Source organism: Panthera leo, chromosome D1, assembly GCF_018350215.1.
Source record: "Panthera leo isolate Ple1 chromosome D1, P.leo_Ple1_pat1.1, whole genome shotgun sequence".
NCBI lineage: Eukaryota > Metazoa > Chordata > Mammalia > Carnivora > Felidae > Panthera > Panthera leo.
Genome location: NC_056688.1, coordinates 2379980 through 2406363, shown reverse-complemented (window position 1 = coordinate 2406363; position 26384 = coordinate 2379980). Strand labels below are relative to the sequence as shown.

At 44.5% G+C, this 26384-nt stretch overlaps 1 protein-coding gene across 4 annotated transcripts in view; it reads left to right on the top strand.

Annotated features, from left to right (window-relative positions):
• The window catches only part of PDGFD (platelet derived growth factor D), a 221491-nt gene that overhangs the window by 123639 nt on the left and 71468 nt on the right, over positions 1-26384 (top strand). For 2 of the 4 annotated variants that reach the window (XM_042904521.1, XM_042904522.1), the window contains exon 2: positions 24529-24715. In XM_042904521.1, coding sequence (XP_042760455.1) covers positions 24529-24715 — 187 coding nt within the window. Of the gene's footprint in view, positions 1-24510; positions 24716-26384 lie in introns of all 4 variants that reach the window. The other 2 variants (XM_042904520.1, XM_042904518.1) reach the window with 1 other exon arrangement.

Here is a 26384-nt window from a genome sequence, read left to right as displayed (position 1 = left end):
CTACTCCCTTGGGCCTTGAACTCTAGGCTCCCCAAGATGGTAGCAAGACTTGATCACCAACCTGTTTGAAAACCAGGAAGTGTGCTTCAAAGGTTGGCTAAGAAAATCATTTAATAGTGCATTATTTCAACCATTTGTTCAGTGTCATTTTTAACCATAGCAATCTGCAGGGTGTTCTTGTAGGTTAAAGAAAGTCAACAATAAAGTCCTTGCTCATAACGTGCTTACAGGATTATTAAGCAGACAGAACATAGTGTAAAGACAATCCATCCGCCCTAATTAGGAGTGAAAAAGTGTTGCATAGTAAATAAGGTGAGTAATGCTTACGTCACGTGCAACCAAAGGGTTGAGGTTGATGCTGAGAATGTAAGTATTGTCTTTCCCCAAAAGTATGATTTAGAATCCCTGTTGTCGGCAGGTATGTGTTAGATGGGACAGTGAGTGAGCCTCTTTCCGTAGGACACCTTTCTCAAAGACCTTTAAAAAAAAAAACCCAGAAACCAAATACCCAAATTACGCAGCTGAGGAAGTGAAACCCTTGGCGTGAAAGCCCAGAGTCATTAGCACTGGCCCGTGTAACCATGAGGCCACGGGGTTGCAAGCCTGGGGGCTCCATGGCATGGTTTATAGCAGCATCTGAAGGTTCCCTTGAAGAACCAGTGTGTTGACAGGGGTCATTGGTCCCGTGGCTGTTGGTCAACACATCCAGTCTTTCGGAGAAGGACCTTCAAACCTTTTTGATGGTGAACCTCATTACTTAAAAAACAAAAATGACTTTGATCACACTCTCACTTTTTTAAATGGATCTGTTAAAATAAATACCAACAGAATTTCTACTCTTCTTCTCCCTCCGTCACCAGTGCTGGAGGGGCAAGATTCGGTCACCTTGGATGCCGTTAGAAGACACCTCTGTGTCTGAGGCTCTGAGGTACGGCCAGGGGACAGCTTCCTTTGAGGATGCAGTGGGTTAGAGTCAAAGTCGGAGGGCAAGAGGCATGCGGAGATCCACACATGTGATGGCACCCTGATGGGCATGTCCAGTTGGGTGCGGGTCAGGAGAAGGTGGTGGACAGCCTCGGGCATGGAGCAGGGTGGGTGACCTCGGGGATGACAGGGGCAGCGGCAGGCCTGGCCTCCTCCCCTGCTGTACTGGCATGTGGGGCAGAAGGGCACGGGGCCTCGGGGGCGTCTGTGGATAAGGATGGGTCCCAGAGCAAAGGGCGACAGAAGAAAGCAGGCTCAGAAAGACCTCACCTCTGCTTCCCAGCGGCTAGAACAGTTCCTCCTGCCTTGACAGCCGAACGCCAGGCTGAGATTGTGTGATGTTGTGCTTGGGAAGCAGACCCTCTTGCTCCCCATCTGTGCCCCCTGGGCCCACGCTTGTGTTCCCAGAAGTGCTGACATCTTCCCACACTTTGCACCGTGTGCCTTGGCCTCCCTCATCAGCCTGGACGCACAGAAGCCTCAGGTCGTGCAAGACGTGATTCGGGGGACACGCAGCCCGGCTTCCCTGTCTGTCTGGGGGGCCATTCTGAAGGCCGTTCTGGGTGGTTCCTCCGGGGGCGGGGGGCTGAAATGTGGGTGCTCACAGTGACCTTGAGCTACGCCTTCTCCTGCTTGGTCTCAGTTTATCGACTTCCTCTGCGCCCCCTGCAACGAGCCCCCGAATGAAGATAACCTGCACGTCGTCTGTATCTCAGGGCACAGCCCCCTCACAAAAACCATTAGGGCCAGTCCCATATTTAGTATCGTGCTACGGGTGCTGTCCTCAAAGGACTTCTGGAGTCTCACGACACATGTCGATTTTACAAAAAGGCAGTGGACTTATGCCTCACACCATCCGGGCAGGGCCTTGGGACCTGGCTCTGGGTTCAAGGTGGCTTTTATGAATTCTCTGTGTTCTGTGACAGTGTTTTCAACCGATGCTCTGAATTGACCGATTCGGATTCAGAAGCGCCCTGTCCGTAACTCTTACAGTTTTATGTATTTTATAATTACAATATATAATCAAATGTGGCTGGCAGGCAGTTTGACCTAAGTCTGAAGGGCGTGGACTTTGGATATAACAAGGTTCAGTTCCCTCCTTGCACACTTCTGGTACTGTGCATAGATGCTTTTACATTTTAAAGGCTCTCCGTGTTGCTATCCCGTTGACTTCTGAGAAATCCACTTGGCATTGACTGGGGGCTTATTTTAAAGCATCAATCATGGTATGATCCTTGGTTAAGGATGTGCTCCCCATTCTGCCCACAACGTCTTGAGATCAGTTCTTCAAGCACAGATTATACAAATTTGACACTTATATGTGCAAATAGGTCATTTGTATGCACATTTTTGACAGAAGCCTTATGTTTATCTCTCATTGTTTTGACAATATTAGCAAAACATTAGACACTGACTTAAATATCCGTTCTTTGTATGCAATTCAGTCGACTTATTGTGGTGCTTTGAAAAAAAATCATATTCCACGGCCAATTTGTTTTACATGTGAAAGGTGGCTAGAATAGGGGCCTGACAGGTAATTTTCTTTCATTCTTTTGGTGTGCCATCACCACACTGAGATGTGTTCTTAAGCGTATACTTGGAGATTTTAATCCTTTGATTTGCCTATTTGATCATCCTAACTTACAGCCCAAGATGAAAACTACTTCTTGAAACTCACTGCCAAAATGTGCATTTTGTAAGACCTTTTTGTTCACTAGGGACTTAAAGGAAAGCCCGCCTTCACTCACAAGTGATATTTCTTCCCTCACAGCCTTAGTTAATACGACCTGTATGACATGCGTTTACGTTTCTAAGAGGTTGTCGGGGCGCCTGGGTGGCTCAGCCGGTTAAGTGTCCGACTTAGGCTCAGGTCATGATCTCACAGTCCATGAGTTCGAGCCCCGCGTCGGGCTCTGTGCCGACAGCTCAGAGCCTGGAGCCTGCTTCAGACTCTGTGTCTCCCTCTCTCTCTGCCCCTCCCCCAGTTGTGTGCATGTGTGCTTGTGTGCTCTCTGTCTCTCAAAATAAATAAATATTTAAAAAAATTTAAAAAGAGTTTCCAAGAGGTTGTCAAAAGCAAAGATGTTGAAGAGATGTTTGAGATCATGTTAACGCAGCCAAAGTGTCCCAGCTTTGCACACCCTTTTTACTTACAGTATCAGTATTTGTGTATTAAAATATGGCTGATGTTAGAGATGCAGGTTGTGGTAATTTCACTGCGAATTTGACTTTTAGATGTAATAGGGAAATAGTCTATAAGAATGTCAACAGCAAATGTGAAAGTTACAATAGGCATTTTGCCAGGCTGTAGAATTCCCCTGGAGAGTTCACGGTGGCTGTAATACCAGCCCGTTGTTGGAAGGGAAATGCTAAGCCTCTGCATAGCACATCTGAAGGTCATATTTACTTTGGCCTTTGTTTCATGGAAAAGATAGGTGACATTTCTATCTTTTTTTTTAATTTTTAATGTTTATTTATTTTTGAGAGACAGAGCACGAGTGAGGGAGGGGGAGAGAGAGAGGGAGACACAGAATCTGAAGCAGGTTCCAGGAGCTGTCAGCACAGAGCCCGATGCAGGGCTTGAACCCACAAACCGGGAGATCATGACCTGAGCTGAAGTTGGATCCTTAACCGACTGAGACACCCAGGCGCCCCTATAGGTGACATTTCTTAAAAGCGGGTTATCTTTACATGACTAAGACTAGACATTAGGAGAAATGCAAAGTTTACTAAGAACGGATCAATAGTGTACTTTTTTTTTTTTAAACAAAAAAGCAAGAAGTATCGATAAGAAGAGTCAATGCCATCCTTTTTCCCCTTGTACTCAAAATCAACACGTCTCAAATGTCGCTCAGTAGGTAGGGGCATTTGTAGAATGATAGTATGAGTCTGTCTTTGCTGAATTGAGTGAGTTGGAAGGACTTGGCCTTAACTGCAAAAGGAAGATTGAATTTCTTGAGGCCAAGAGCTTCCTGCAAAGCCAGAATGGCTGACATTCTGTCTGAAACGGACTGGGGCGAAGAACTTTGCAGTTTAGAAAGATGTAAATCGCTGCTCAGAAGACATATTTATCGATCATCTTGCTACTGTTATTTACTAGATCCTGGGTATTTCATTATACCTTATTCCAAGATATTCAAGGCCATAGTTGTGGCAGATTTTTGATTGTATACAAAGCTATCCAAAGTGGAACGTTTCACCCCAGGGATTCCCCCCGGAATGGCTGTAGCCACTTCATTAAGGCTGCTAAATCAAAAGTCTGTGGGCGCGTTTTGTTACTTCGGGCTAGAATCATTTGCATTGTTTTCATTTTTGACCAACTGGAGGTACCTACCAATGGACCTTTGAAAAAATAAAAGCAGTTTTTACATTCTTCTATAATTATTACGCAAATAGTATCCAGGAAAATTTAACAAAACAGCAAAGTGTCCTATGATCTTAGTGTGTGTGGACATACCTAAATTTAAAAGTTTGTTAAGGTTCAGATGTATACGCTGCATTTTGCCTTGACACTCTACAAACAGAAACCAGGATAAAATATGATCTTACTTTCATTGTTGTAAATGTCAAGGTCAGATTTTCTCCTTCCTCACAGTGTGGAGGGAACCAAGCGTTTTGGGAAATTGAGGACCTCAGACGGGTAAGAGCCGTGCTTTGATAGTGACGTAGAAAGTACAGTTATTGTACTGTCACACCCTGAACAGTAATTGGGAAAACATTACTCTGTAAGCAGTCCTTTTGTCCAGTCTGTTCGCGAAAGCCACAGAACTTAGCTTAGCTGTCTCTCTGAGGCGTCGAGTCCAGATGTCAGTCTTGAACACTATCCTGATGGGATCCATGAAGTTAGAACTTGAAAATACTAAGAATAGTAGGAAATCAGTTGGGTCCACACCGTGGGATAAGAACTCTACTTTGACTGTAGCCCGACTGTTTTAAGAAAACAAACTGAAGTCTGCAGGTTTATTCATGTCAGCCTACATGTTTTCTACTATTAGCATAAAACTCCCCCTCATGGGGCTCAGTCGGTTAAACGTCCAGCTTCGGCTCAGGTCATGATCTCACGGTTCCTGGGTTCAAGCCCTGCATCGGGCTCTGTGCGGACAGCCCAGAGCCTGGAGCCTGCTTTGGATTCTGTGTCTCCCGCTGTCTGCCCCTCCCCTGCTTGCTCCCTCTCTCTCAAATATAAATAAACATTAGGATACAATACAATACAATACAAATTCTGCCTCTTTAGTTAATGGTTAAAATCTGTTCTATCCTAGTTTGCAACGTTCCTCTTTAACAAATTTCTGGTCTTTGTGTATTACATTCTGTTTTTGTTTTTTTGCTACATTAAGTGGGGAAGAAAATAAGGAAGGATGCTCTCTCCCTTGTATCAGAGCCCTGGTCAGGACTCTGTACTTTGTCTGCACTGCTCATATACTTAGTTACTCACCCCTCTTCCACCATGCTCGGACCCAGGGTGTGACCATAGCTTCTCCAACACTGTCCATCTCAGCAGCCCTCCTGACCTTGGAAGGTTCCCTACGTACATGTATTTGTTAGCTATTTGAAGAATAAGCTGTGTAACAGCCATCCCAAAACTAAGTGGCTTGACTTATTCTCATGTGTCTGGGGTCAAGTGGATTTGACAGACCTAGACTAGGCTTGTGCGGTGTTGCCTTCTGCGTTAGGTTCGATCCACATCTGCTCCGTGTGTCTCCCATGTTTGTCCTAATAGGCTGCCCGATACATGTGCTTTTAATGGCAATAAAGAAGCACAGGAGCGTTGTATGGAGTCATAGGGGGACCCCTAAGGTCTAGGCTCAGAGTTGGCCCGTCAGCACTTCCTCCTGTGTTCTGTCGTCTCAACCCGTTTGAATTCCCAAGCCCAGCCTCACCAGGGTGGGAGAATGAAGCGGGTGACTCTAGGGGGGCTGCTAGAAAGTCATATGGCAAATATGGAGGACCCTGTAGGAGGGTGAATAAGTGAAACGATAGTAACCGTGACACACTTAAGAATCGACCCCAGTGCCCTTTTCTCTCCCAAAACACTGCTATGCAAGGAGGCTCTAGAATACTTCTTACTAATGCTCGTGATTCAGTAGGTCAGACCGAAGAGAATCAATCCGTTTCTAGTTTTCTTTAGAAAACTCAATGTGAGCCACGGACCTGCTCTCATTCCCAGAAATCCTTTGCTGTTCGTCCACAATAAGATAAGGAACTTGTGCCAAATGTAGATTAACTCTGACCCTATGTGCACTATTAGTCTACTGGAATTGTTTATTGTAGCAAGAAATTTTTGACGAAGGAATCTATATTCTGATTGTCAACCTGGCCCATGCTACTCATTACATGGCATTTTAAGTAGCCTTACCCTGGAACTTGTCTAGAAAAATGGATCCCTTAATCCAATATTTCAATTCTTTCACTAATTCTCGATTATACGTAAATCCCCAGCACTGAAGTTAAACCATAGGAAATTCAATACCTTTATATTCGTATTAACGGTCTTGTCTATTTGAAACTGTTCCATTAGTAGGATAGATCCACACAGGGAATATTGTAATATTAGGATAGATATCAAACTCGGCACTTACGTAAAGGCACAGGAAGAATGGACTACGAAATATGACCACATCCTGCTCCGTACTCTTAAAATATAGTTGTTCCCTTAGATTTAAATAGAAAAATATGTCTTCCATTGCCTTTTCAATATACTTTAGAAACAATTTATCATGTTCCCTGACGTGTACAAGGTACCTATCAAATTACAGCGGTGGCAGAATAAAATAATTATTAATACTTTTCTGTTTTGGCATCCATATTATCTCATTCTTGCTAGATTGGAACATATTTTCCATTTTTTATTTTCATTTAGGAGCTATCAATAAATTATGAGTAATATCTTTGGCACATTGAATGGATAAGATCGTGTCACATTTTCTGGGATTTATGTTTTCAGTGCACAGTCACAGTCATGTCAAACTTATTAGAAAAAAAATTAATGAAATAGCTTCAGGGCCTAACATTTCTAGAAATAGTCAAGGAAAGCCAAATATAAAATATTTAAGCGTATGTCTCCGTGTCTACATTTTATTACATATGTTACTTCTCTCCGAAGCAATAAATCGGCCTCCAAAACTGCCTCACATTTCTGAACTCCTGAAATGTTTGCTGCTAGAATTCATTGTTCATTTACCCCTTTGTGTTATTTTTCTGCGCATCTGCTTCATTACGTGACGTCTCTTATTTCTGCTCTAGATTTTGAAAAGCATTTCCACTTTTATTAAGGGGGTTAGGGGGTTTTGTAACCCTCCCACAGGAAAGCCAATGTTATCACTGTTTTGCAGATGAAGAAAATGCCTCCCAGAATCGATGATTTTTCCCAAAGACACACAGCTAGAAAGGAATACCAAACAGTCCATTCAAACACACCTTTAAAAAAAAAACAAAACTCATTCATATTAGCCCTTTTACAGTCAGGGTAGCAGATAGAACAGGCGTGAATAGCCACCTACCCCGCTCAGTGCTCAGGATTGATCATAATTGTCCTGAGGCTCTGTCCACAGGGCACACGGCGGTCTCAGAAACATGATTCTCGGTGCACTGCTCCAGGGAAAGTCGCGTAACTTTTTGGAGTTGGCATTTAGGATGAAATGCATTTTGATTTTCCATCTCTGTACCTTGCTTTGTTAGGTTTTATGATTTTTTTTTGTACTTATGCCCCATAACCTGTATTGTTGTACTTTGCACAAAATAATAAATGCTAAGTAACTGTTGATGGTTTATGGTTAAATCGGTATGAGTTATAATGGGCCTCATGTCGTGCCAGGCACCGCTCTATGCGGTGGAGTTTCAGGATGAATCCATTCACTGGGGCATAAAATGGAGGTAGAGAAGGGGATACCAGAGCAGACAGGTGTGTGAGGGCCAGGGCCCCAGCTATGTGGTGCAGACACTGCTGTATCTCACCCCTGAGAAGTGGGAGCCCCACGGGGTATCATGGGAGTTGGACAGACCCCCTGTCCCCACAGAAAACGTTGTAGTTCACAGAGGCAGCCTAGCAGGGGCACAGGTCGGGGGGTTTGCCTGCACGGTTTGTGAATCCTGGCTTCAACACTGCAGATGAACCAACTCGGTCAACAGATAGACTGATTGCTTCCCTTTTCCTGTACTGCCTCCGTCTAGGAAAATGCACACAAGTATCTTGCTTTAGAATATTCTGGATTTCACTCAGTTGTTCAGTATAGGGTGAAAGCCTTTTATTATCTCCCACTGGGTCTCGATACCACAGTGAATGAGAACCAGTCTTTATTTTCCAGAAGCTTCTTGTCTCGGAAATGGAGGACAGGAAAAGAATGAATGCTTCAGGCAAAGTCAGTGAAGCAAAACACATGTGAAGTTTTCTGTCACAGTGTCTGACCCGAGAAATGTGATAGTCCTCCCATCATCCCCACTTACCATCTATCGTCATAAGGTCCTCTTGATTCTCTTATAATTAAAAATCCTCTGTCTCAGGGGGAACAGCAGCAGTCGCTACTAGTTTTCAGATCTTTCTCGAGGTACAAGTGACTGTGACACACGTTTACAAAAGGGCCTTTTTAGCAAATGCCAAGCATCCCGTCACTGACACTTGTAGCAAATATTGTGCACTTTCTTTCTGGGAGGCTCTCCTGGGGATCGCCAGATAAGGCTTCAGCGCTTCTGCCCCCAGATTAGCATCCTGCCAGGTGTAGACAGGGTCTGCCGAGTCAGCCTTTATAAGACACGTGTCAGGAACCCACAGAAAATCCCACACGTGGGAGAAGATATCAAGACCTCTCCACTTTGTTATTAAACACTTCCGTGTTGAAGCATTTGGGGTGTATGGAGATTGCTAATCGAAAGGACTACCCTTTTCGTCACGGAGGCAGGTGAGGGGCTGTGCACTTGGGTTCATGTAACAGTGAGGACCGTGTTGAGGGCCAGACTGGAAACCGGGCCTGGAGAGCACAGGAATGGCGGACTACGATTTGACCGTAGTGGCCAGGAGTAGAGGCCATATTTAATTCTATTTAATTTTATTTTATTATTTTACTATTTTATTGTATTTTTTATTCCATTCTACTTTTAAGTTTATTCATTTAGTTGAGAGAGAGAGTGAGCAGGGGGAGGGGCAGAGAGAGAGAGAAATAGAGGGAGAGAGAGTCCCAAGCAGGCTGTGTGCTGTGCACACAGAGCCCAATGTAGGACTCTACCCCACAAACCGTGGGACCGTGACCTGAGCCGGAATCAAGAGTCAGACGCTTCACGGACGAGCCACCTGGGCTCACCAAGGTTTCTGCTTCCTTAAAGGGAGACTCCTGTGGGGAAAAGCCCTTCCTTGGCCTCTGCACCACCCTGTGAGGAGATGGCTGGAGTTTCTGGAGCCATCTGTCAGACTCTGAGAACAGCCTGCAGTCCCAGGCTAGCAGAGCAGAGAGGTGGGAGCCCATGACGCGATCTCAAAGCCTTGACTTAACCAACCCTGAAAATGTTCTATGTCCAGACTTCTTATTCGAGGTGACACGTTTGCCTTATTGCCAAGTCATTTTTGTGTTTGTTCCTCTGGTACCTGCAGCCTTAATTAGCTTACGGGATCTGTGAATTGATTGCAGCGTGTGGTGCCGTGCAGAATTTCAGCAGGATTCCAGCCGCAAATATTTCTGGAGAGCTTACCCCTCTTCAAAAATTGATAAATTGAGAGGGAATGTATTTCTGTGGAGATTGGGGACTCTGTGGCACGAACATGAAGTGAATAGTAAAAACCAGCTGGTATTCAGTGTAGTTTCCACATGAGCTCCTTATATGCATGAAAGGATTGTCTCTGGGTCCCTGTGTTTAACCAAAAGAGAAATTAGACGTAGAAAGTATGAGAATAGCTACATTGGACACACATGCAAAACTTACACGACACCGTGATTTGGTGAAACATGACATTCTCAATAGTCTAATGCATCTTAATACACCGGTACTTTTTAATTTATTCAGAGGTCTCACTTCCTAAAACCCTGTTTTGTTCTGTGTGTGTGTGTGTGTGTGTGTGTGTGTGTGTGTGTGTGTGTGTTTGTGTGTGTATACACACATATCTTTAGGTCTAATGGGGAGAACATATACTAGTTAGAAAACCCTGCTTTTGCATGTACTGTTTTATTTAAGGAAAATGTCAAATATATCATTTTCCTTTGTGCACAGGTGCTTTAAAGTGGTTTTTTAATATTCCAGATGCAAAGACAATGCTGTCTTTTATTTTTTATTTTGAAGTACCAAGAGATGACCTATAGTGCTGCTTGCCTCTGCAACTGGTCTTTTTCTAAGATTAACTTTGAAAAAAATGTCGCTTCCTTCACACCTGAGACCCCTGGAGAATAAACAAAATGTGCCTTTCTTTTTCAAGCAGTAGCCTGTCAATCTGAAAAACAAACTGCACCGTCTTTCCGTCGCTGGCTTCTCCTAGCAGGTCTCTGCAGCAGTCTCACAAAGGATTGCTCACAAAGGATTAGCCAGTGTAAAAGTTAGAATTTTATTGAGTGTGTTTCAGGAGAAAATCTAATAAAGTGTAAGAGAAATTGGTCATGGTTTATGAATGAAATAAACAATATCGTAATAGGAGTTCAGAACAACAGATCCAATGGCAATATCCTTGAAGCCTTAGATGACAGCAGAGGAAAAGTGTATTTTTTCCTCTTTTGCAAAATCCACCGTCACAGAAGAACCCAGAGGTTGCGCCTTCTCCCACAGGGCATCGTACTTAGGGTGAAAAACATTGACCTGGTGCACAGTCTGAGAGTAACTCCGGGTTCCTGGCAGGTGCTCTCTGAGATCTGGGTAAATGCTTAAAGATTGATGGGCTGCTTTGGGTCTTGTCCCAGAAAATAACTTCAGATTCTTTTCTGCTAGTTGTGGGACGGACTAAGTATTTTTAATATATGCACTCCCAGGGAAGCCAGACAGATGCTGGTATATCATTCGTCATTTTTTTTCCGTGTAGCCTTCCAGTTTTGTAGCATAAACCATAGTACGAAGATGCCCATGTGAGTTCACAAATTGATTCCCTTTAGCAATGCATGTACACACCATTAGCATTCTCAATACTCATTAAATGCTCGGATGAACTGTCCTTTATTAGAGCGCAGACCTTTTTTTCTATCACATCTGAAAAAATGATTCTAGATGATCCCAGGTGTGGTCCAACAAGAGAGCGAGCTTGCCTTATATTGACATATACTTCATACGCCAAGGGGATATTGCAAGTGTCTTAATCTCTAAAGGACAATATGTATTAGAGTATTTACAAGTTTCTAGTTTGACTCTCTACCCAACCCCGTCTCTCTCTCATATATATATATACACACACATATATATATATATATATGTGTGTGTGTGTGTGTGTGTGTGTATATATATATATATGTATATATATATAATCTCCATGTGTTAATTGTTTAACTTAGTTTGCCCTTTCATGGATGATGTTATTTGCTATGACAGTTATGCTTTAAAATGATGGTTACAGAGAGTAAGCAGGGTAATCCTACTTGAGATGGAGAACAGTTTATTCTGCAGTGTCATCTACCAACTCCGATAATTCCTGTACTTGTTCATTCATTCACTCTTGCAACATCCACTTGATCATAGGGACAGCGGGTGGTGCTGAGGACCGTCATAAGCTTGGCGGTGACCAGCACCAGAGCCACTGGACGTGCACAGCCTTGAGATGAGGGCAGAATAAAATCCAGGGGATATTAACACACGCGTTCCCGTGTTTCCCCTCAATCGGCTTACTGGTTACAGACATCTGATGTCTACTATTTAAAGAGTTGGTTGATACAATTAAGATAAGTCATAGAGTCAGTGAAGAATATAGAACAGAATCGTCTCTGTTATGTCTAAGCAAGGCAGTTTCTGTTTGTGAATATGGGATCATAATGAGGACCAATAAGGCTCCCTTGAGCTCTTAATAGACCAGTAAACGTTCAGCGCTTGTTGTCGTACCTGGGACGTGTTTAGTAAATACTAACTCTTTGTGAAAATTATTATTGTAATCGAACATTTACAGATATTCTGAAGAACGTGTAAATAACGTGCTACACAAATTTAATTTGCCCACAAATGTCTTTAACTGAGACAGGAAAACCACCCAGTGTTTCCGTGTCACTCCCAAGCAAATATTCACTCAACAAGTATTTGTAGTGTATAATCTGGTTGAACAGGTAAGAGGAAGCCTAAATGTAGAGTATGAGTCAGTGGTGGAGTGGTGCAAACCAGGATTGGCAAAAACATGCTTCTGTCCCTATAATTCAGGACCCGTGACAGACGTTGTTCATCATTTCCAACGGATGCTGGCTCAGAATCCTAAGAGAGAATTTCAGGAAGTCAACACCATTTAAGTTTACTCACTAGGTGAAACTCATTTGCTATCTCTAACAAGACAAGTTCTAAAGAAGGTCAAGGTCACAGGACGCCTGGGTGGCTTAGTCGGTTGAGCTTCAGCTCAGGTCATGATCTCACAGTTCGTGGGTTCAAGCCCTGCATTGGGCTCTGTGCTGACAGCTCAGAGCCTGGAGACTGCTTCGGATTCTCTGTCTCCCTCTAGCCCTGCCCCTCCCCTACTTGTGCTCTGTCTGTCTCTCAAAAGTAAATAAAATGTAAAAAAAAAAAAAAAAAAGGTCAAGGTCACTTACTCAAATGTATTTTTCTGGCAACTCAGCAACATTTTTCTTTTTCCGTAGCCATCTAGGGATCATCTAGGAACTCTCTGCCCCTACCCATTTCTCTCCCGACTGCATCTCCCACCACCGTTAACAATGATTTATCTTGAAAAAGCAACGGGATGTTATTCCATGTATGGATAGATCATGGTACTGGTTGGGAAACACAGACACAAGTCAGGCCTTCCCTTCACCATGGAGTAAGCAAGAAGAGCCTTGTGGTGGTCACTTCCAGGTCACTCCACCTGCTGGAGGTTAGGTCTGGCCACATGAACACCAGTGGATAATTCTTCACCCCCCAGGCTCCCCCTGCTGTGACTGTTAATATTACAATCGTGATGCCTCATTAGCTGGGGCCCCTGAGTGAGAAAACAGGAAGCAGGCCCCCCCCCCACCAGCCCAAAGTTGATGGATGTGTAGTATGAGCAAGAAATAACCTTTTGTTAGAACCAGCGAGACTTTGGCTGGCGCAGTCTAACCTTTCCTGAGTGTGCATGGGTTGAGGGAGGAATCTGGAGGAGGCCCACCAGATCCGGTAAAGGTACTGGTGAGACTTGTTCGCATGAGATTGGACGAGAAACAGAAGGCTGGCTCCGCTCCCAAGCTCCACCTGCTGTAAAACCCGATGTGGCTTCATAGCAGGAGCTTCTGTGGGGAAAACACATCCGCTTTGAAACAAAACTTGTTTTAACAAAATGGTGATAGCATGAATCGATCCATAAAAGTATAACCTCTTTTGGTGCATTGTCCCCATGAAAGTCCCAAGTTCATGCCTTTTCTCAATTGCGTCTCAAAAGTCTTCAAAATTATTTCTCTCCTTCAGTATTGAGACGGAGAGCCAGTGACCTTTCTTGTAACCAGTGTGTGTGTGTGTGTGTGTGTGTGTGTGTGTGTGTGTGTGTTTTCCTGATTTGCTTGGCTTAGCACTTTTGGACTCAGAATTTTTTTAATGTTTATTAATTTTTGTGAGAGAGACAGAGTATGAGCGGGGGAAGGGCAGAGAGAGAGGGGGACACAGAATCCGAAGCAGGCTCCAGGCTCCAAGCTGTCAGCACAGAGCCCGACGCGGGGCTCGAACCCAAGAACTGTGAGATCATGGCCTGAGCTGAAGTCGGACGCTCAACTGACTGAGCCACCCAGGCACCCCCAGGCCTCAAGAATTTCCAGAAAGATTGAGGAATGCTGGAAATCCGTGTGCATTTTCTGCTTAATTAATTGTCCTCTCATTTTTGGCTCCTGTGAGTTACTGATCTCTAGAGCAAACGATTCTCTTGAAAGCTATCAGCTTTTGACAGATAGATGTTTATCACCATCACAATGTATGAATTATTTGCATTAATATGTCATAGCTTTGACAATTCTTTGACCTATTCTGAGATATATAGTAATTTCTACTGCCTTTAATTTTATTGTCTGAGGTAGGGAGGGAATTTATTTTCTTAAGGCCCAGTGACAGGTCAAAATTTAGCTTTATGTACTTGTATATATCTTCTCAGCTTTGGTCCTGTAAAGTGCTTGATTCTTTCTTTACAAGAGAATATGGATGAGCTATCATTTCTCTGCTTTTTATTGTATGTATATTTTTCATTTCTTTTTCCACACTCATTTGTATGCATAAAAACCCTTTAATTTTAGAGCTCCATTTTAATGCGAACTTTATAAAGGCATTTGAAGTGACAGTTAGATATCCAAATGTAAATTATACTTCATCCATAAATGGTGCTGTACATGAAAATATATGAATTTGAAGTAAGGTGGATAGTTCTCTCTTAAGCATGACTAAACTTACACAAAACTCTGTCCCAACCTGCTCCATTTCCTAACAGTTGGACCGTCCTACACTATTTCCCTATTTTGAAATATTAATATTTGAGGGGCACCTGGGTGGCTCAGTCAGTTAAGCATCTGCCTTTGGCTCGGGTCATGATCTCATGGTTCTGAGTTCGAGTCCCACATCGGGTGAACTTGAGCCCCACTTTGGGCGAGCCCCATTTCTCCCTCTCTCTGTCCCTTGCTCATTTGCTTCCTCTCTCTCTCTCTCTCAAAAAAAAAAGGAAGAAAGAAACATTAATATGCAAAAAAAGTGTTTTTTTGGTATTGAAAAGTGACTCAATCTGTAAGTAGCACCAAGGCCATGCAGCTTAATAAACACATAAGCATAATTATAGATCTATGTAATTATTACATGGGAGGTGATTAATGCACATATCAAACATAGACATAGGTATACACAGAGCACAAATCATAAGGATCCTTATATTAACTCCCAGTTTTCTTCTTGGATTTGATGAATCTTTAGTCACATGTGATTAGGAAAATGCTTTCTCTTTGTCACATGAATCGCGTTTTTAATCTCTGGGCTTTTTCAGAATCATTGTCTTTGTCCCCCCTGTTCAGATTCCGCGGTGGTTTTGTTGGACTGACTGCTTCCTCCTGAAACTTACCCTGTAAAATAACTTCAGAAACTTCTTACTCTCTGTGCATACTCAGAGTTCATACTTCAGTCTTCCTGACGATGTAAGGATACGATTTTTCATATAATTAGTGTTTCCTAGAGAAAAGGCTGAAACTACTTTTTCCTGGGTATGACTTTCCTTTCTGTTTTGTCTGTTATCTTTCTGTGTCTCTGATCTGTGTTGCCAGTGATTAAAGCAGATAATTTTTGTCGTTAGGATTGTCTTGTTTTCTAGGTTCACATTAGGATAAGTGAAAAGTTCTCTGATTCTGTAATGCTTTCTGTCATGCCACTCAGCAGTGCCCATCCCCACCTACCACAGTTCTGAGTGGTATTATTCATTCCTCTTCACATCCTTCACGTGTCAACAACATCAGAAAACAAAGGTCTACAGTAGAAGAAAAGAATTATTGGGGAAATAATTAATGTGAATTATCCTTTGTTTTAATTTTTATTTATTGTTAGTTTTTTAATGTTTATTTTTGAGAGAGAGAGAGAGACAAAGCGTGAGCAGGGGAGGGGCAGAGAGAGAGGGAGACAGAGAATCCGAAGCAGGCTCCAGGCGCTGAGCTGTCAGCAAAGAGCCCGATGCAGGGCTTGAAGGCACGAACCGTGAGATCATGACCTGAGCCGAAGTCAGATGCTTAACCGACTGAGCCGCCCAGGTGCCCCTTTAATATGAATTATCCTAATGTGATAGAATACAGTATGGCTATTTTAGGGCAATCTTTAATTTCACTGACTTTAATTTTCTAAATCTAGACCAAAAATAATTTTCATTTGATTATAATTTTACAATCACTTCTGTAATATACCTATAAAGTAGAAGCCATTTTGCAGGAAAGAGTATAGAGTAATCTGCCGGCCCCTTACTTGCCATCTCACTTTCCACGATTTTGGTGAGCGGGTCACCTGTGGTCAGGAAGCAGGTGATATAAAGTTGTAAAGTTCTGATGTAAAGTTGAAAGGTCAGGGGTAACCAACCTCATGCTTTATCACAAGCCTGTGTCATTTACCTCGCTGCGTTTTATCACCTCACATCATCGTGAGAAGTGTGAGTACAGAATAAGATATTTTGAGGGAAAGAGAGAGAATGCCCACATTCATGTAAGTTTCGTCACAGTATCTTGTTATAATTGTTTTATTTCATTAGTATCTGCTATTGATCTTTCACTGTGTCTAATTATAAAGGAGGCTTTATCAGAGGTATGCATGTTTAGAGAAAACATAGTGTAGATAGGGTTCAATACGATCTGTGGTTCCAGGCATCCACGGAGGTCTTGGAACATGTGGCCTGTGGCTCCAAGAGGCTACCGAAATCGCTCACCATTGTGTAATGACCCAACAAAACCTCGTGTGTTAAAAGATCTCGTGAGGTGAGGAATAATCACTCTCACGTTGTACTTTGGCCATCGCCACACTCCTGGTGACGGTTTCTGGCAAATGTGCAAAAAAGAATTCATGGTACTTTGTATTTTCCTATGGTGCTCGACTCAGATTCTTCAAGAAGAACAATTTTGAGCTCAGAGAATTATCAAGTGAGGTTAGTCTCCAGAAACACTCTCCAAATTGTCACTCTGAGGAAGTTTGTTTACAAAACATTAACACTTTGGCGTGTGCCAAAAGGAACTGTAATTAAAAAAAAAAAAAAAAAAAAAAAAAGATGCCGAACTGGCAGACAACCAACTCCCTCCTCCCTGAACCTTCATAATTAGAAAGGTTTTGTATTACGGCTGGAGTTCCTAGAAAAATCTCTGCTGGAGAATTGAAAATAAACGGCTGACATTTAATTGCTTTGTGCCCGAGTTGCTTAAAAGCAGAGTGAGCACAGGTGACTTGTTGGAGAGCTGATCGGGGGTCTGGGGGGGCCTCGTGCTCACCAGGAACATGGGACAGGTGTGCCTGAGTCTCCTTCGTGAGCATGGCCCCACCAAGACACCCAGCAAGGTGTTAGTTCAGTGATGGCACGCTTCGGTGCCTTAGGAAACACGGAGGGAAGAGATGTTAAGAATGCTCTCATGCTGATTTTTAAACTAACGTTTCTAATGAAGTCTAACTTACACCTTTAGCACCACAGCCCTGTGCTTTTGAAGTTAGATGATTTTGCATAAATTGTCTCCTAATTAAATTCCACTTCATCCCCATTGTGTGTCTTAGGGTCTGTCCTACACATCGACCTACTCGTTTTAGAATTAGGGACTCCGTGCCCTACACTCTTCCGTACTTTCCACCTCTCCCTCTTTCTTGTTTGCATCTTCAACGTGCCCTGCACTGCCTCTTGCTAATGAAGGTACCATTTTGCATGCTAGGATGTTTTTCTATCTTTCTATACTGTGTTGTTAGCCACTGAGGGAGAATGCGAAGATAATTGTGGTAATCCCGATCTTAACACATTAGGCAAAGCTGGGCTCACTGCTGTAAATTCCATGCTTACATCAGTCACCCGACTCTGCAGGTTGTCAGGTAGATCTGAGCGTGGCCCCCACGCGCAACAGCAGATTCTCCTGCTTTTTTTTCTCCCAGTGTTGTCCTTCTTTTTCTTGGTCCCTGGCTTTTTCAGCGTGGTACAGCCTGCTTGCATAGTCAACACGGTGGCACAGATTTTGATGGAAATAGTACAGAATAGGAGGAAGGACCTTTCAGTGGAGCTCTCCCCACAACGTAGCCCCCACAATGTCAGGCGCACTGGCTACATCAAAATGGACATCTTAGAAATACATTTTTCTGCTTTATTTCTGATAAAGCTCCCTTTTATGTGTTGTCTTACTTCGAGATACCCTTCAGTTTTTAAGAAGTCCGAATACGCATTTTATGCAGAAACATCCATCCATGTGTGGATGTAACGGATACATCTTTTACATTTTTTAAGGTTATGTATTTATTTTGAGAGAGACAGAGACAGCATGAGCCGGAGAGGGACAGAGAGAGGGAGAGAGAGAATCTCAAGCAGGCTCTGTTTGCACTGTCAGCACAGAGCCGACGGTGGGCTCAATCCCACGAACCGTGAGATCGTGACCTGAGCTGAAATCAAGAGCTGGACACTTAACCGACTGAGCCCCCCCCACACCCCTCAGATATATTTTGAGAGTCTCCCCTTGCCCACACTAGCAGGCACTGGCATTCCTTTTCCTCAAGGAATGTAGCATTCTGCGTATGATTTTTTCTTTCTACTCTCCTACGAGACCTTCAAAGAAATTATAAAGCACCTTTCAGTATCTTCAGTGTTTGTCTCCTGTACCTAACCAGCCTCACTTAGCTTTAAAAAGGGCTAAACACAGAGTACATTGTTCCCGCATTAAAAGATTTACTTAAACTCTTCCATAATGTGTTCAGCACAGATTGATGTATGAAGGAGCTACTTAGGTGCCTGGAATACTTTTCTAGTATATAAGAAATAAAAATTTTCCGGGTGCCTGGGTGGTCAGTCGGTTAGGGCCTGACTCTGGATTTCAGCTCAGGTCACGACCTCACGGTGTGTGAGATCGAGCCCCACATGGGCCTGCTTGGGATTCTGTCTCTCCCTCTCTCTCTGCCCCTCCCTTGCTCACCCTTTCTCTCTCTGTCTCTCAAAATAAATAAATAAACATTAAAATAAGAAAAAAAAAAGGTTGTTCTAAATGTGTGTTGGAACAACTCGTTAGAGTTACCCACTTGTACTCTTATTTTAGATGACAAGGTACAACTGTGTATAAAATTATTGTCAGACAGAAGTGTCTATCCCATTGGAGATTTTGGACTTGAGATTCCATTTCCCCATCTCTGCCTTGACTAAGCCTTGACTACTTAGTCATGGTCAGACCACTGGCAGGTGCATCCTCTTGAAAGAAAATGGTCACGTCACTTGGACCCGAAGTGAATCTTGAGTGCCACGTGACCCAGACCCTGAAGTATGAGTTTAAGAACCAGGAGCCCACAAAGAGGACATGGTGTGTGGAATCCTGGAGTTCGTCATGGTGGGAAAGCCACCAGGGTGAGAACACCGACCGTGGGGTTGGACTGAAGTCCACTCTTACACACGCCGGCCTCTGCAGCAAATCACTTTAACTTCTCGCTGCTGGTTTCATTACCTGTTGAAGTCACAAAACAAAATTAAATTTAAAAGAAAAAGCAGAATGAGAGCAATGATATTTACTGCCTCCTTTTTTGTTACATAAACTTATATTTATGATGGACTTACAAAATTGGATTCTTACAACCACTGTTGCTCCCTGCAAAAATCAAGTAGCCTCGTTGTGGTCGTTTAGCATTGGAAGTGGGACTTCTTCGTTTGTATATCATTCAGCTATAGTCTGGGCCAGCGCCATTTCTGTGATCTAGTGCATAATTACAGAGCAGGCATTTTACAAATGAAGTTTTGTAATATATCCCTTTGCAAGGTAGGACTTTCCTGACTCAGTGACCGCTCTTTGTTTTTGCCTCTTGGCTGCAGAATAGAGTTTGTGACATCAGTCGTGCCTCTGGCTCCTGGACTGGGACAGTGGGGCAAATGGGTAGGCCTGGACTGTTGTGCTGAATTTGTGGGAGCACCAGGTGCAGTCTGTAATTCTACCATTGTGTTCCGATGGAATCGTTGATCAAGCATTTTCATCCTTATGTAGCCACTGAGCATTTGGCCTCTGAATTTTAGGTTGTCATAGATAACATTACGACCTGAGAAGAAATAAAAGCATTAGTATTATTCATGATTTCATCTGTTCTTAAACATTACGTTATGGATCACCATGTATCTCTGTTGGGACCAGGAAGGACTCGATTCCATGAAATGGAGAAAGCTAGGTCGGGGGTTGACCCGCAGAGTCGGTGGGTAGGCGACTCGATTCCATGAAATGGAGAAAGCTAGGTCGGGGGTTGACCCGCAGAGTCAGCAGGTAGGCGACTCGATTCCATGAAATGGAGAAAGCTAGGTCGGGGGTTGACCGGCAGAGTCGGTGGGTAGGCAACTCGATTCCATGAAATGGAGAAAGCTAGGTCAGGGGTTGACCCGCAGAGTCGGTGGGTAGGCGCCTGTGGACCAGAAATGATGAGGTGGAGGAGGCTCCCAGGTCAAAGACAGGAAAGCAAGTCCCAAACAGGTCAGCAGCTGGTGAGGTCAGATGGAAAACTGAACTTGAGGTGTGGAGTCATAGCAAGGAGGTGCAGGAACCAGGAAAGTCAAGAATAAGAAGCAAAGTAGTAGAGCACGTGAGATGGTCCTCGAGGTGAGTGGTTCTCCAGCTAGGGAGCGTTTGCATCACCTGGAGGGCTATTACAACAAATAGTGCTGGTCTCTACCCCAGCTTTGCTGCCTCAGTAGGTCTGGGTAGGGCCCAATCATGTGCATTTCTAACAAGCTCCCAGGTGATGTTAATGAGTCTGATTTGGGAACCCCACTTGGCTGTTCTAGATGAATCCCAGACAGACGTGATGAGGCCTGCAGTGACTTTTCATGAGCTCCTTTGACACTCGGTTGGATGAGTTGAGTTTGTTTAAAGGGTTGGGGACAGAATCAACAAATACAACATTTGGCGTGGGTTTTTTTTCCATTTTAATTGGTTTTAAAAAAAAGATGAAATGCGTAACTCAGAGTTTATGAGGATGTAAACTTCCTTCTGTGTGAGAATATAAAATAAGAAGTTACATTCTTGCCATATAAACTTGCATGGAAACTGTTGTCTATGAAAAGTGATGTGTTTCATATTTTTGTGGCTCAACAGTTCCCACGACGCTCTGGTTAAAGGTGTGTGCTCTGAAGAGTCAATGCCTAGGGTCAAATTGTGATTCACCACTAGCTCTGTGCCTGGAGCTAACAAGTTTCTTACATGCTCTGAACTTCCTCGGTCACGTGGGGGATATTTACTAATATCATAGGGTTGTCGCAAGATTGAGTGACTATCATATGCTTACTGGGGTGCCTGGCGCGTAATAATTGCCCCATCAATGTTAGCATGATTGCACACCACAGTAAATGCTCTCATTCAGAAGGGTGACTTCATCTATAAGACTTGGTGGTAATTCGGGGTAAACCCGGTATGTTGGGTCTGTACTGTAATTCATTGTAACTCTTCTGCTGAGAACAGCCCTGAGTCGGCATGAAGTTATACACTATATGTAAACAGTGTGATTCACAAGTCAGAGCAGATTACAGATAGCAAAGAGTCTAAAACTGCGTCTACCAAATTTAAGACTAAGGAAGAGTGGTTAAAAGCATCAGGTCTGGGGCTGGAGAGCCCGGGTTAGTGCTCTGACTCCATCCTTTACCTGCTCTGTGACTTTAAAGAAATTCCTTGACCTCTCTGTGCCTCAGAATCTTCATCTGTAGAAGGGCAGTGATAGCCACGTCGCAGAGTGGCTCACACACGCATACCGTGTCCTATTTGTAAACAGTTTAACATGCAAAGTGCTTCAACAATGTCTGGCCCAAAGTGAGCAGTATAAATGGGGTCACTATCATTCATGTGTGTGTATATGTATATTTTGGCAGGATTTTGATTTTTTTTAATTTTTTAATGTTTATTTTTGAGAGAGACAGCATGAGCAGGGGAGGGGCAGAAAGAGAGGGGACATGGAATCTGAAGCAGGCTCTAGGCTCTGAGCTGTTGTCACAGAGCCCGACACGGGGTTTGAACTCACAAACTGTGAGATCATGACCTGAGCTGAAGTCAGACGCTTAACTGACTGAGCCACCCAGGCACCCCAGGATTTTGATATTTAAGGGAAAATAAATAGGGAAACTTGATAAAAAAAAAAATTTTTTTTCAGGTTGACATAGTTCAATACAGTGCAGTATAGGTCTGTGGTAAATTTGTAGTACTGGAAACCAGTTTGTCTTAACCACACTGTATCAGAAGGAAACTCCACCCCGCCCCTGCTTTCTTAAGAGTGGAATAAGCATCTCCTGGGACGCCTGGGCGGCTCAGTCAGTTCAGCAGCTGACTTCGGCTTCAAATCTCACGGTTTGTGAGTTCAAGCCCCACGTCGGGCTCCATGCTGACACTCGGAACCTGCTTGGGATTCTCTGTCTCCCTTTGTCTCTGCTCCTCTCGCTCTCTCTCAAAATAAGTAAATGACCTTACACAGTAAAAATACTAAGTTAGAGAACTATTAAGCAAATAATGCTACTGGAGGAAACACGGCACGGATTATGACGGTAAATCTGCAGTGATGGAAGTGTTGAAGACACCGCAAAACATCATGTTTAGATCCTGTGCTCGGTGACTGACTGTTGATTGACTGGTGGATGGTTGACATTTCTCTCCCTCGCAAACAGCCCTCCCCCATTTCCTACAAGCCCCAGATGACAGCTGAGCAGACGGGCAATTTTCACGGCTACATTTGCAGTGTCAGGTGAAGGGAAGAGAAGAGGGGAAGGCCAGCCAGGAAGAGTGGTTGTCGTTCCCGGGGAGGGCGTGTGGCTGGGCTCACTGGAGGGGGCACAGAGCTGTGCTCTCGCGTCCTGGGTTCAAGTCTGCAGTTCCCATGCAGGACGCTTCTGCATCTCGCGGGCTGTGTCCTCCTCCTCCCTCTGGTACGTGGGGAGCCTCCAGCCGCCCTCCGCATCCCAGCCTTCCCGTGGCTTCCAGCAGCGACGTAAGCCTCCCTGACCCGGCTCGCTGAATTACAGGCCTCGAGTAAACGCTCTGCGGGCAAGCACAAATGGACTGTGGTTGGATGCAGCACCGGCAGGGTCCGCACAGCCAGAATCCAAAGTGCAAAGAACTCTGCGTGTGGGAAGGATGTAGAAACGGACCCGCCTCGGCTGTCAGGCTGACACAGGTCTCCCAGCCTTAGGTCAGAGTTCACGGCTTATGGGCACGGCTCGTACCCCCTGCACTTCAGACGCCAGCTGCAGATTTTGGGGCGCCATAACCAACAGGCTATCAATTCAGGGTCCCCCCGTAAACCCGTCAAGTTTGATGATTTGGTAGAACAACTTGTAGAACTCACGAAGGCGCTAGAGTTACAATGACAGTTTTACTGCTGAGTTTTATTGTAAAGAGTGCATTTCAGGACCAGCCCAATGAGGACACACAGGGTGAGATCTGGGGGCTGGCGGCGGGGGGGGGGGGGGTTCCCAAGCACGAAGCGCCCTCCCCAGCAAGTGCACGTGCACCAACAGCCGGGAGGTTTACTCAAGCTTCCAGGACCAGACTTTTCCCGGGGTTTCATTCTGCAGGTAGGACTGGGAGAATGACTGCTGATGGGGCCAGACTCCATCTACAGTGCTCCTTTCCTCCAGGGAGGTTGTGAGGTCAGGCTGATGTCAGGGCTCCAAACCCTCTGCCTTTCAACACACGGTTGGGTTGGTCTTACTGTATAGCCAGCCCACTTCCCGAAACTGGTGGGGAGGGGGCACAGTTAATTGCCTCATTAGTGTAAACCCAGACGTGGCCCCAGGGCCCACGGTGAATAACAAAGACCCTTCAGTCACCTGGGAAGTTCTAAGTGGGTAGGATTTCCCGGTCAAGACCCCGGCACAAAGACCACACAAGTTCTTTATCATACGACACGCGGAAAATACAAGAATTGGGCCCACAAGTCACCAAAAACTAAGGCAAAGAACTAATGATTTTTGTGATACAGAAACCACTGGAAAATGTCATTTGAATAAAAAATGAGTAGCTATTGGGGCACCTGGGGGGACCGACTTCGGCTCAGGTCATGATCTCACAGCTCATGAGTTCGAGCCCCGCGTCAGGCTCTGTGCTGACAGCTCAGAGCCTGGAGCCTGCTTCCGATTCTGTGTCTCCCTCTCTCTCTGTCCCTTGCCTACTCACACTCTTTCTCTGTCTCTCAAAAATAAATAAACATTAAAAAAAATTTTTAAAAATGAGTAGTCATTAAGCACCATTGGATCCTTTCATATTTTTCACTCCCTCGGTCATTTGTTCAGTGATATTTCTGGAGTTCTACCTGCGCTCGTTGCTGAAGCTATAGTATCAATGCTGTAAGGGTAGAGAAAAACAGAAAGTTGTTGTTTTGCTTTTTGGGGGGCTTTTTGTGTCATAGGGAAAAATGGAAGGGTTAATGAACTATTTGAAATTATTTACTCATTTTAATGTCGATCTAAACGAACCTGAGTTCTGAGGTGACTTCATGTGCCTTGTCGAAAACTATGTTAAAAGAGGTCTCCAATCACAAAATATCGCCAGCAAGTACAGACTTGTGAGGACTCAGGGGACTGGGGGTAAGAGAAGGAGTCTGTCCGTTCTGTGTAGAAAGAACCAGAAAGCAGCCGCTTGGTCTCAGGTTGTTAGACGAAATCGCGACGTGCTTTGAAATGTGATGTTTTCAACTGCTGTGTTTTTTTTTTGTTGTTTGTTTTTTTGCTTTCTCGTAATTGGAACAACATACTAATTTCTACAAGTTTGTGACTACTAACAGACAGCAATCACCTCACAGACTTGTACCGAAGAGACGAGACCATCCAGGTGACAGGAAACGGCCATGTGCAGAGCCCTCGCTTCCCCAACAGCTACCCCAGGAACCTGCTTCTGACGTGGCGCCTGCGTTCCCAGGAGAAAACAAGAATACAGCTGGCCTTTGACAGTCAGTTCGGATTAGAGGAGGCGGAAAATGATATCTGCAGGTGAGTGGGGAGAAACGCAGGTCAGGGGTCACGTCCAAGGGGAAGAAACGATGGATGTAAAACCTCGAATCGTGCTTTCCTTTGGGGACCCGCCCAGATCCGAGCGGACAAAATACAGGGGGCACAGGCTTTGTCTGCAGAGGGCCCGGTCACAGAACCCCAGGTACGCACCCGTCAGAGCCGGGCCGCCGGGGAAGGGCCCCTGTCTTGGCCGGGCCTCGAGCAGCCTTTGGGAGCACATAGATGCATCCAGCATCCCACGATACCCGCAGCCACATCATGTGGCTGTAAGGAGCGTGTAAGGAGCCCCTGTAGGGCTCTGGGAACTGACCCTGGTCATTGTAGCCCGCGCACTGGAAGGTGGTGATGGTGAGGACCATGTCAGGGCCTTACCCTGAAATCTTGGGCCTCAGAGAAGAAAGAAACATCACCCCCCCTCAGATGGTCCGTTTGCCGTCCTTTTCTGGGTCTGCTCGATCATCTTGTGCCTTCTAAGCGTATGTATCGGAGGGAGGGCTTTGTTTCCTTTCTGTGCTTCCCGCATGCACGGTTCTGCAATGCCAAATCCTTTCAGCAGGTTTATTTTCCTCTGAATAAGAAGAGGGTGCCTCAAATTTGGCTGTCCTTTGTTGCATGTTGATTATGCTGACAGCTTTTGTTGTGTGGCTGTTTCTTCCAGAATAACAGCAGTGCCTGTTACTTTCTAGGACCACAGAGGGTAATGTATGCCAGAAAGCAGACACAAATACGTGCCCCAAGAGCCGGTTCACGTTTACAGAGAGAACACACTCCAGCGGGTTTTGTGTCTTGTCACCCTTGAAAGGGAGAACTGATTTTCTGTGCTGGGGAAAGAGTTGGTGCGGGGAAAAAAAAAATGTTTTTTTGAGGATTGTTAAGGGGTGATGGCATGAAAGGGAAGCCAGGTCTCCATGATGAGGTGAGGTTTTGATCCGGGTAGATGGGAGCTGTGTCAGCACCCATGCCTTGAAAATGGAAGACGCTAAGGGTGGTTTCCTTTTGGGACCTTTCAGCCAATCCAATTGTGGCTCAAAATTTATGGAGTCAGATAGAGGAGTAAGAGGCAGGGAAGGGGACAGGAAGAAGGAAGAGACAGACTGACTTCATCTCAGGGAAAAACTACACAGATGGATTTACACCGCAAGAAAGTGACCTTTGGTGATATTAACAAAGTTTCAAGTACACTCATTCTTTGCACGGTAACTGTGATTTACACATATTGTATATAAAATGCAATGCGCTTGATTTCCTGCCATCTGTTCCCAAGCCTCCTTGATGTTTACATTGTAATATTTTATTGCTTGAATAATGATTCTTTGTGAGTGCTTCTCACCTTCCAAGCACCGCATAAACATTAAGTAATTAATTTACACACCACCCAAGAGATACCCAGCCGGTGAATTTGTGTAAACCTCTTACTTTGCTCAGAGGGAAACTGAGGCAAAAGGACGGAAGGGCCCATAAATCGCTGTCAACGAAGTGTAGTCGCCCAGTCGTTACACGGTCCCGCCCGGTCCAGTAAAAGCTCTGTGCCTCCTGGTAGACTTTCTCCATATTCAGCCGCCATGTTTCTCGTGCTGATCCCGCAAGGGCAATTGTGAAGAACATATCAAGAGGGTTGAGTCTACGACCACTGTTCGCCCAGAGTGCC